Raw genomic sequence first — 12,301 nt, forward strand, 5'->3', positions numbered from 1 at the left:
AAATAATTAGGGCCAGTACGGTAGTTGGACAAAAATAGTTATTCTTTACAGAATTATCAAAAATACTAATGGTAACCTACAAAAATAAATAAAGTATTATAAATTCAGCTTTCAACATACCTTAAAAGGTCAAAATTCCCCTAAGTAATTCGGAACTATTCAGAACCATCAGAACTTAACGACAAACGCTTCACGTGGTCGACGCTATCCAGTTTTGGATATCGATGAAAACAATTGCAGTATGTCACTTCCATTATATCAAAATGTTTATACTAAAAAGATTTTTGGGCTGAAAGCCTCAGACAACGGAAGATTCACTAATTGAAGAAGTTAGTGCATAGCATCATTTTAGTTCGTAGCAAATCGCCGAAGTAGGTGAAATGGCATCATTGCTTACTCGAGAATCCACTGGCGAAGGGGTATTCGAGGTAGTGCGATATCAGGGCAATTCGTTGTGAAGGCATTCACAATGTGGGATATAACAAAAACGATGCCACTTCACCTACTTCGATGATTTGCTATGAACTAAAGTGTTGCCATGCACCAACTTTTTCGATTACCAAAATGTTTAATATTTTTTTAATATAAAAATAAAGAATTTCTATATTTAAAAAAAAAAAAAACGTATTAAGTGGGAAAATGTCATTATAATAATACACTTTTTATGCGGGAAAGCTTTTTACTCTGGAACTTTTTACGCTTGAAAATAATATTGAAATTGGGAATTAAGAAACCAAACCTAGTAGAGGGGAAAACTTCTTGTGCAGGAATTTCTTATCCGAGTTCTACTGTATTTGACAGGATAAATGGTAATGAATCGCAGAAGTTACTGCGATATCTTCTATATAAATTGCATGAGGCTTGTGTACATACCAGAAAAAAAGAAACGCAAAAAAACAGCATTTACCGAGTTATCTTTGGATTTCTTACAATCATACTAATGAAATTGAGACTTGTTTTGTTCCTCAAAATCTCTATATGCAGCCCATCACGCCCACATAGCTGGACGAATACCTTCTTCATATAATAAATAAATTAAATATCTTCACTCTGTTCCCATCTTCTACATGATATTTAGAGTCTATTCCTCGAAGAGCAGATACTTCTGCAGCACCTGAGGGATCGACAATGTCCGAACGGTATTTACATACTGTGCTCCCGTGCCCAGTGAGTGTCTCAGCTTTACACGACATAGTGCTTTCAGTGTGTTTGGCGAGAATGCGCGATCCAGTAAAAGGCGTTTTTGTTCTTCACTTAGTTTGTCAGAACGCTGTATTAAAATGGTGCAAAAATCTTCAGCAGCTTCCAGAAGCAAGTTTACAACCTCTAAATTCAATCCTAGATGCAAACGATGAAAAGTTCTTAAAATGCCAAGAGGATGCTGACGCTGACCTCTCATAATAATCCGAGCTCCGTAGGATATTATGAGACGCACGATTTCAAAATTAGGTTGTTCACATACCTGAAAGTATTCGCCTAATGGAGTTTTCAATACTGGACCCTTATCCGAATCTGTATAGGCGTTTGGGTCTGCACCATGTTCAAGCAACATTTTTACTATGCCCACTTGGTTATCAATTTTCTCACACAGTGCAATGTGTAATGGAGATCCTAGAACGGGTGATCCGCTGTTCACGTCTGCTCCTGCTGCTATCAAATAACGGAGCATGTACTTATTTCCCTTCAGAATTGCGAAGTACAGTGGAGTTGGTTTTCTGTATTCTGGAGGAAACGTTACAGTGGCACCATGAGATATCAGTAGGCGGACCATGTCCACATTGCCACTTATCACTGCAAAATGCATTGCTGTGCGGTAATCGTGATCGGAGTCCGTCATGATGTTGACTTCGGCACCGTAACTTATTAGTAAAAAAGCTGCCTCTACTCCTTCCGGATTCCGACATGCTTTCATCAGTGGGGTCATTCGTGACCGATCACGGGCGTTTGGATCTGCCCCAAACTTTAATAAAAGTTCTAAAGCGGGAAGATTCAAGGGGTCTACCAGATTAATTTCTGAACCTAAAAAATATTGAGCATTTGGATCTGCTCCGTTTCTCAGTAGCAACTCTGCGATATCTAAATGGTCATTTTTAATGGCCAAACGGAGTGGTTCGTCTGCTCTTGGCGGCTGGCAAGGATTATCAGCAATATTGTTGATGTTACGTAATTCTGTAAAGCATACCCGAGCTTTATATCGTAATAAGATTATAATGAGATCGCGGTAACCTTTTTCCGCACAGAGGTGCATGGCAGAGTAGCCCACATCATCCATAGAGTCTACGTCACATCCTTCCTCCAGTAAGAAGTTAACCACTTCAGTGTAATGCTGGAATACTGCATAATGCAGAGGCCGCAGCCCTTTGGTAACAGGCTCATCAATATTTGCTCCTGCAGCCAGTACAGCGCGGATTTCTTCTAATGGAGTAAACCTCACAATTTTGTCCGCTAGCTGGCGCTGTATTACTTTGGAGCACATGGTGCGTGACATGGTATCCACCTCTGAAAAGAAATAAATTAATTTAGTAATTGAAATTAAAGATTAATGTATAAATTTAAAAAATAATAACGTTGTTGTAATAATTTGTGTGCAAACATGCTTCGTGTTGTTTTGCTTAGTAAAAACAAATTTAGCGTTAAAAATATAATTACTGTTAAGATGGAGTTCAAAATCAGATGTTTACATTAAATATGAAACCACCCAAATTAAAATAATTTATAACAAATAATAATATCAATCAGATCAAAACCTGCTTAATAGCAACGTGGTAATCTAAACTTAGTCAGGCTTTTCTCTTAATACTCTCATAAATAATATTTTGTAAATAACATCTTTATTACGACTGATATGCTTTGACTTATTTTTCTGTCAATATTTTGACTTATTACGGTGCGAGGACGTCGATTATCGAAACTAATGGAATATATTTCAGTTCGGATAACAGTCGTCTGCACTGTAATACGTCAAAATATTGATGTCTATAATGACTTTTGGTCATATATAATTATGAAAAGAGGGAATCTTTTCATAATTCTCTATAACCAAAAGTATTCGAACACTGCTCCACGACGAATATTGTGTACGATGTGGGTTTGGGTTGTGTGTGTGTATACAGCAGTACTTTAGAAGCCAGTATGCGTCGTGGATCAGAACTTACAGGCTTTTAACGTGGGATGGTGTTACAACGGTAATCTTTCTGTGTGCTCGCCAGTGACTAGGCTAAATCTTCCAAAATCCACTGTGGCAGAAGTTTTTCAAAGGTGGAAGACTGCAAGTGATACAGTCTCAAACGTGATCGGCGAACTATAAAGGAGGTAATCCGTGCCTCACGCATATTATCTGTCGATAACATCCTTCAGTACGACATCCATCCGTAGGGAGCTGATATCCTTGTGTTCTGTGGTAGGGTATCTGCACATAAATCCAATATCACCGTCACCAATGAGTAATGGCGACGTTTGGAGTGGAGTAGCTTTCGATGTTCATGAATTCTACAATAGTGTAATGAGGTACTGTGGAGTAAAGAATCTCGCTACATAGTGTTTCGTTCTGATGGATGTAGAGATTGTCTGGTGATTTATTTCTTTGGGTGAACATCGTCTCGACCCTGAATTTTGGCGGAGGCAGTCTGATAGTATGAAGCTGTTCTGTTTTTGTTAAGTCGGACTTGATCCGTTGATGGTAGTGCCCCAAACTGTGAAGCCCGTGACCTAATTGTGGACAATTATATGCGCTACCTACACTGTGGCAATACTGCGGAAATGGGCTCTATCAGTAGGACAACGTTCTATACGATACAGCGAAGGTCGGGCAGTACTGATTTGGAGACAGTTATATGAAAAAGTTATAGACTGGCCAGAGCAGCCATCTGTGGGACGAATTGGAGCGCCGAATTATGCTGCAGCGAAAACGGAAGTTTTGCTAATCGATGTAGAGGTAATGGAGGCGAATTCGAGCCGATACCTGAAGTTGGTGAAAAGTATGCCCTGGAAGATTGAGGCCGTCATGCAGAACAAACAGGAATCGCTACTATATATTAGGATTTTGAATTAATAGCTAAGCCTTGTTTGCAGCTATATATATATATATATATATATATATTTATATATATATATATTTTTTTTTTTTTTTTTTTTTTCACAAATACGTTTGGTTGTATAGTGTATTTATTCTAAGGTTTAGGAATAATGAAACGTTTCCATTCATCGGAGGCTTATTTTAATTAATTTCATTTCTCAAATAAGGGATAAGGAATAAGCTGAGTATAGGTATTTAAATAATAAATAAATTTTCTGTTTATACTCCGGGACGACCAAACGGTCAGAGGAGAGGGTCAGATTTACGCGAACATTTTTCATAATTTTTATGAGTTATACATAAACATTTGAAACTAAACATTTCTAGTTATTTATTTTATTTTATTTTTTCTTTTGGCTAACAAATTTCTTTCAAATGTTTCACGTGTAGTCTCTCTTTTGAGTGACCAGCAGTAGTCATCTTTTGAGTGACCAGCAGTAGTCATCTTTTGACCTTACATTTACTTGATATCTATTCTAGATAGCCTTGATGTCCTTGAAAAAACTTAGTTCTTCCTCAAGTCTACCAAGAATTTCTCGAAATAGTCCAGATTGGAATGTAAAAAGTGAACCTTCATATTGCAATCAAACTTATGAAATGTATCAGCTTAATTTCATCAATCGTTCTTAAATTTAGATCATTGTATTCCTCAGGAAGCTCTGAATGGCATTTTGGATGCCCAACGCATGGTTATTTTTCATTTTTGGTTCTTGGTCCCTTCAAACTATTTATCCAGCATAAAAACTAAAGCCACCAGTGGCAATATCCAGTATTAACTTCGTGATTCGAGATCTCTCTCTTAAGACATGCTGTTTAACTTTGTCATAGGGAATTTTCTGAAGGCTTGCTTGAATCAGTAAAAATGCCTTCACACACTTTCACCAAAACCTGTTTTATGTGTAGATAAGAGTATTAGTACTCTTGTTTGGTCATCCATCTTTTCTTTTCCTTTTTTTTTTTTTTTTTTTCCCCGTACCACTTGTCAACCTGCTTCTAGGCAGATAAGGCTTCTTCGGACATGATCTGCATTGTTTCATACCTGATGTCAAGGCAGGCGGAACACGGTTAGACATGTATAGTATCTTATGTAAGGCAGCTCCCAAACGCTAGTTCTACTCCGCCGTGGTATACTGTGATGTTACAGAAACTCTGCAGAAAGGCCAGAAATGTCTAATCAGTGGTGTATTCGGGCCGGAACGAGGTTCGGATACTTTTTTTATAAATGTCATAATAGAAAATCATTAAATATATACACCTAATATTATGAAACAGTGGCATAAGCAAAGAGGAGGGAGAAATAATATACAGGGTGTCTCAAAAATATTGGTACAAACGTTTAGGGGAGGTAGGTAGCATCTAAAGGAATGTGAATCCCATAGGAACCCATAACCAGAAACGTCACCGTAAGTCGGTACACGGCGTTGTTCATCAGTTCGCGAGAGGGAAAATTTCTGGTTTACTCATTCAAGCAGTAGTCACCGCATGAAGAGCATGCATCGACATACGAACTGTGAGCTGGCAGACATGCACCTAGTGCATGGATTAGCAGAGGGCCCACACGGTGTGCGCCCCATGCGGCAAAACATCGCATCGCAATAAATATGTGGGCAGGTATGGTCGGTGACTGCTTAGTCGGCCCATACCTGTTACCATCCCGCATGAACTCCGCTAAATATCGGATCTTTCTTGAACAAGTTCTAACAGGGTTACTTGACGATGTTCCAGCAAATGTGAGACGCAACATTTGGTTTCAACATGACGGGGCGCCTGCCCATTATGGAAGATATGTTCGTGACCATTTGAACAGGCGTTTTGGGCGTCAATGGATTGGCCATGGTGGACCCGTTGCCTAGCCCCCACGCTCACCTGATTTATCGAGCCTTGATTTCTTTCTGTGGGGTGCCCTCAAATCTATCGTGTATGAATCGCCTGTGGAGACGGAAATGGATCTCGTGGCGAGACAGAGACCAAAGAAACTCCAGGTGTGTTCGACCGTGTCCGCCAATCCATGCTGCGTCGGTGTCACGCATGCATCGCGTCTCATGGTGGAACCTTCGAGCATCTGTTGTAACCATGAAATGCATCCATCTCGTACTCGATTGTTAATATTATGTCAAATAAATGTTTGCCACTAATTACTGTCTTGTGTCATTTCTGCTTCTTGTGCCTCTGCTACTACTTTCCCGTGACATTTCCGGTTATGGGTTCCTATGCGATTCACATTCCTTTAGATGTTACCTAGCTCCTCTAAACGTTTGTACTAATATTTTTGAGACACCCTGTATATTTTACCCATTGCTACTAAAAATATATATTAACAGTAATCTTTAAAATTAATAGATTTATTTAAAAACAAAACTATAAATTTCGCAATGAAACTTGAACGTTTCTTATTAAGGTAAAATGTGTTAAATAAAGAGATCCAACAACGGCAAGTTTCTTGTTTTTAAACTACACGGTCCACCATTAGAATTAAAAAATCCAAATTTCTCTGTCTGAACGTGGTTGTGGCTTCATCGTTCTTTTGTTAACCAACAAACAAAAAGGGCAGTCACACAAGAATACGTAATCGATCCTGTATGGGAATTTCTATAATTCTTCTGAACAGTATTTTTTATATTATTTTGGACTTTTTGTTTTCGTTTTTTTTCTTTTCTGATTTTTTTAATTTATTGTCTTTGTTTTTTACTTGGGAAATTTTTATTTAATAGTTAAAAATAAATACTGAACAAATATTCTAATCTTTGACTTATTTATTTTTGCAAATGAAAAAAGCGTAGGTGTAGTCAATCGACGAGCGTTCCGGTACTATTTTTTTTAGTACACCTCTGTGTGTAATGCTATGTTTGTGCCGTGTATGTGTTTGTTATGTTGTTAGGGGGTAACCCCATCTCCGCGTAGTATACATTGTGGGTGTGAAACAACACTGTCAATGCCAGAGGTTTAAAGGTGTATGGATTTTGTATATGTGTAGTGTCGTGTACCGTTGTTCCTCTGGTCATTTAGCCGCTGGGCCCCTAATAGGACCAGACGTTGCCCCACTCCGCCCCGTGGAGGCAGACCAGGTACACCAGTACTATAGTTCATAGTTATTTACTCTGACAGGTCCTGCCGCCTAAGATTTCAGTGGCAAGGACCTTATTAAAAAAAATATATATATACAGTATATATATAGTAGGGGTCAGTCAAAGGAGTACTAGTTATGCGATTTGGTGTTATTAAGTTTTTGGGCAAAGGGCTCAATCACTTTCCTAACAGTGAGGTAATTTTCCCTGATGATTTTAATGTTCACAACTCCAGCTGGCTTCCGTTTTCTACTCACACTGACACAGCAGGTCGAGATGCTGAGGCTTTTGCAATTACTAATGACCTAGCAGAGATTGTTCATTTACCTACAATAACGGACAATCCTAATCATACAGCCAATACGCTTGATCTTCTTCTCACAAACAACCCGCCGACCGGGCTAGCCGGGTGGGTAAAGTGCCTGCTTGGCAACCCACAGGTCGTGGGTTCGATTCCCGCCTCGGGCTTGGATCAAAGTACTGCAAAAACCTTGGGAGGTGCATTATCGCCACAGAAGCCTATGCGCCAACAACGACCAAACAAAAAAAAAAAAAAAAAAAAACAACAACAACCCTTCTAAGTGCAAGGTTGAAATGAGAGGTCCTCTAGGCACTTCAGATCACAACTTGGTGATTGTCTCTTCTCCACTTGAACCTTTATCTCATGGCTATTCCCAAAATCGTGTTGTTTGGCATTACAAGAATGCAAAATGGGATGACCTGCGAGACTTCTTTTCTTCTTTTCCTTGGTCAGATTAGTGTTTCAAAACTTCTGATGTCAACGTTTGCTCAGATCGTGTCAGTGAAATTATTCTTGCAGGAAGGAAATCCTTTATCCCACACTCCACTTTAAAATCTCGTCCTTTATCTAAACCTTGGTTTTCCAATAAATGTGCTAAGGCTGTTCAAGAGAAGAATGTTGCATATCGTAATTGGCTTGTTTCTAATTCTTCAGTTTCATATTCTGCTTACACCAAAGCTCGCAACAATTGTAAAGCAGTTATTAATCAGTCCAAACTAGAGTTTGAACAGGCTAAGAGTAGAAAACTTGCTTGTTGCCCTAATGGTAGCCGAGCATTCTGGTCTCTTGCCAAAGCTATTGGCCGTAACTTTTGCCCATCTCTGCTCCCACCTCTGTCCAAACCAGATGGTTCTGTTGTCACTTCAGCCAAGGATAAAGCTGACCTGCCAGCATCCCATTTTTCTTCCACCTCATGTATTAATGATCTTGGTAAAACACCTCCCACCATTCCCAACACGCTCCATTCAATGCCTCCTGTGGTCTTCCGTCAAAAGGATATCAGAAGGATTTTGATGAATCTTGATGCTAAGAAAGCTCCAGGTCCTGATGGTATTTCTCCACTTGTTCTCAAAACCTGTGCTCCTGAACTTACTCCTATTCTTTGCCGCCTTTTTTCACTTTCTTATTCCAAAGGTGTTTTTCCTTCTGCTTGGAAATTTGCTCATATCCAGCCAGTTCCTAAAAAGAGCGACAAATCCCTCCCATCCAATTATCGTCCCATTGCAATTACTTCTACTCTTTCTAAAGTAATGGAGAAATCAATTAACCGCCAGCTCTTAAACTACCTAGAAACCTTCCGTCTGATCAATGATCGCCAGTATGGATTCCGTCAGTGTCGATCCACTGGTGATATTCTGGCTTATGTTACCCATTTATGGACTAATTCAATGGAAAGGTTCGGTGAAACACAAGTAGTTGCTCTGGACATCTCAAAGGCTTTTGATCGCGTTTGGCATAAAGGTCTTCTAAACAAGCTTCCATCTTATGGTTTGCCAACTGTTTTTAGTAATTGGTTATCCAGTTTTCTCTGTGATCGCTCACTGAGGGTGATGGTAGATGGCTCTCTGTCTTCTAACTTCTCCACTAATGCCGGTGTCCCCCAAGGTTCAGTTCTTTCCCCCACTCTTTTCCTCTTGTATATCAATGACCTTCTTCCATTGACTGGAAATCCTACCCATAGTTTTGCCGATGATAGCACATTGCATTCCACTTTCCATTTTGAGAAACCTTGTCCTGCTCAATCAGCTTCAACTTCTCGAAAATCTGCTACTAATTCCTTAAATGCCGATCTTCAGGTAATTCTCCAGTGGGGCAAAGACAACTTAGTTGATTTCAACCCTTCTAAAACCCAGTCTTGTCTTATATCTCGCAAAAAGGATTCTTCTGCTCCTAGGCTTATCTTTAATGACACTCCGATTTCTAGGCAAAATGATATATCTCTTTTGGGGATTACCCTGATTTCTAATCTCTCTTGGCACAAGCACATTACAAATATTGCTTCCTCTGCATCTAAAAAACTTGGTTTTCTCTTTCGCTCTCGGCGTTACTTTTCTTCCAAACAGCTGCTCACTCTATAAATCGCAAATCCGCCCTGCCATGGAATATTGTTCCCACATCTGGGGTGGTGCCCCCAAAACCTCTCTCAGGCTTCTTGATTCCATTCAGAAGAGGGCAGTTAGGTTAATTAATGATTCATCTCTAACAGAGTCTATGCACTCTCTTTCTCATAGATGCACTGTTTCTGCTGCATGCTTCTTCTACAGATACTTCCATGGGCACTGTTCTTCTGAATTGGCTTCTATAATTCCCGCTCTCTCTTTCAAAACAGTCCGAAGACATGCCGCCACCAGCCAACATCCATTTACTGTCCAACTTCAAACCCACAGAAAAAACTTTTCATCTTCCTCATTTATTCATTCAACTGCCGTTTTCTGGAACAACCTTCCTTCATACGTATTTCCTGAAAATTATAATCTACAGAAGTTCAAGTCCAATGTCAACAAATATCGTCTTTCGTCTTTTCAGCCTCCAACCCAAGCACGGTACTAAGTACTATAGGTTTTAATACCTCTCGTGTTTGGGGTTCACATAAAAAAAAAAAAATTAAAATCAATTTAGAGATGGTTCGGACGCTAGTTCTAAGTTAGAGAAGGGGAGGGAAACCGAAGACTAGGGGGAAAAGACAGAGATACGGGATCCATAGAGATGATCACCACCAAGTCAGTGAGCAGGCCAATGCCCCACCAGAGGGAAAAGAGGGGCGGCGAGAGGAGGAGGAGACCAGGGGGTTCACCTCCTCCTCCCACCCTGGGAATGTAGGCAAAGGACCACGCAAGGGAGCGTCGCTAGGAAGGCCTAATGGCAGCAGCTGAGCTGTGCTGGTGGTTCTGTCACTCTTGGAACGAACCGAGCAAGGAGTTTTTTTTTCTCTGAGAAGTGTCATATCCGGTAAGTTTCTTATATAATTTTTTTTTCTTTTCTTTTTTTTTTTTTATCTTCCATGAGTGCTAACCCGTCTAGTAGTGAAGACAGACTACTCAAACTCCGTAAAGGCGGTGTAGCCTTGCTCGTCCATTGTAATCAGGTGCTCACAATGCCGGGGACTATCTTGTTGGCAAACCTTAGCCGGAACGCGTCATATTCATGGTAGTCGTACATTACGTGATAACACGTTTCTTCAGCCCCGCCTTGACGCAGTGGATCATTTTATATGCCTAGGGATAGCTTCCCTTTAAAGGGTCGTAGCCTGTCAATAGAAATGTAGTGTGTTTGTGTCAAACGGCACCAGCGGTTTCCCCATCTGCGCATGGTTTTCTTTGTGGGTGTAACAGATCACTGTTAAGACCAGAGATTGAAAAGTGTATGGGATTTGGAAGTATTGTGTTGTGTATCGTTGTTCCTCCGGCCATTTAGCTGCTAAACCCCTGCTATGTCCCAAAGTTGTCCGCATTCAGCCCCGTGGAGGCAGACCAGGTACACCAGTCTTATAGTTATTTACTCTGGCAGGCTCTGCCACCTAATTTCCCGAGATTTCAGTTGCTACTGCCTTAAAAGGGGGAAAAAAAACATGCGATTTTAAGGGGTGGTTCACTAATGAGGTTAAGCGTCGGAATTGATGCCCGATTTGGCTGTTAGAATTTGGAAGATTATTTGAATTTTTGCCGTGTGGGGCGTACACTGTGATGTATAGAGAGAGAGTGGGGGAAAAGACTGGGGTCAGTAGGAAAGACGACCCCAGATGTCGGTGTGGCATGCCCATGCCCCACCAGGAGAAGTAAATGTACGGACCGTACATTTACTTCTCCTTCCACCGTGGAATCCAGATTCTTCTGTTTACTGCAGTCATAGCCCTGGTGGGTGGGATACGGACCGTACCCCGCCCACCAGGATAGGGAGAGAAAGTGGGCCCAGTTAGGTGTCCAACCCAGATCGCCAAAAGGCGAGGCGGCAGCGTAGCTGTGGTCACAGTCTTGGTTTTTGGATGTCCAGTTCAGTGTCACTTTAGGTAGGTCAGTCTTAGTTCAGTGTCTCACTAGTCTTGTGTTCGTCTTATGGGGTCAGAGAGAGGACTGTAAAGTGTTCATTGTCCAATGGCTCCAGGGGTTTCTCCCATCTCCGTGTTGTGTACACTGTGAAACATAGAACACTGTGAAGGCCAGCGATTTTAAAAAGTGTAAGGATGACCGTAAAATGTTCATTGTCCAATGGCTCCAGGGATTTCTCCCATCTCCGTGTTGTGTACACTGTGAAACATAGAACACTGTGAAGGCCAGCGATTTTAAAAAGTGTAAGGTATATGTTTATGTTGTGTAAGTGTCATTGTTATGTTGTTCCTCTGATCTTTTAGCTGTTGCCCACACTTTACCCCGAGGAGGCAGGTCAGGCATAGAGGGATTGCATTAGAAGTAAATACTCTGTAGGCCCTGCCACCTAATTTCCTAAGATTTCAGTGGCAAGGGCCTTAAAAAAAAAAAAAGAAAGAAAGCGTATATTCAGTTAGCGTGGGGTGAAGAAGGGGGGGGACAGATTGCAGTACGGGGATGATAGTGAAGGCAACCCACAGAAAGATCAGTGGGGACTAGCCCCACCAGGAGAAAATGAGGGTGGCAGGGAGGGGAAGGAGACAGAAACCCATCTCGCTTTCCCTACCAGGGGAGGGGGGTTTAAAGTGAACCGAGTTAGGACACCCGGTTCAGAATGCAAGGTGGCCTAGAATGGCATTGACATCTAGTGGCACGCCGGTGGCGTTGTCAGTCTTCATCTAGGAGATTGTGTTATTGGTGACATCCGTGAGAGTCAAGTCCAGTACTATACGAACCTTTTGTCTTTCGTAGGTTGTCTTAATGCGTGGGTTGTCTC

At 41.0% G+C, this 12,301-nt stretch overlaps 1 protein-coding gene across 2 annotated transcripts in view; it reads right to left on the minus strand.

Annotated features, from left to right (window-relative positions):
* Positions 1–650: 650 nt before the first annotated feature.
* Positions 651–12,301, minus strand: part of LOC150081988 (uncharacterized) — a 42,055-nt gene continuing 30,404 nt past the window's right edge. For both annotated transcript variants that reach the window (XM_090379034.1, XM_090379032.1), the window contains exon 2: positions 651–2,499. In XM_090379034.1, the coding sequence (XP_090235160.1) occupies positions 1,082–2,499 (1,418 nt within the window). In that variant the 3' untranslated portion in view covers positions 651–1,081. The remainder of the gene's footprint in view (positions 2,500–12,301) is intronic.

This window comes from Mastigoproctus giganteus, chromosome 8 (assembly GCF_048544385.1).
Source record: "Mastigoproctus giganteus isolate SK-2022 chromosome 8, ASM4854438v1, whole genome shotgun sequence".
Classification (NCBI taxonomy): domain Eukaryota; kingdom Metazoa; phylum Arthropoda; class Arachnida; order Uropygi; family Thelyphonidae; genus Mastigoproctus; species Mastigoproctus giganteus.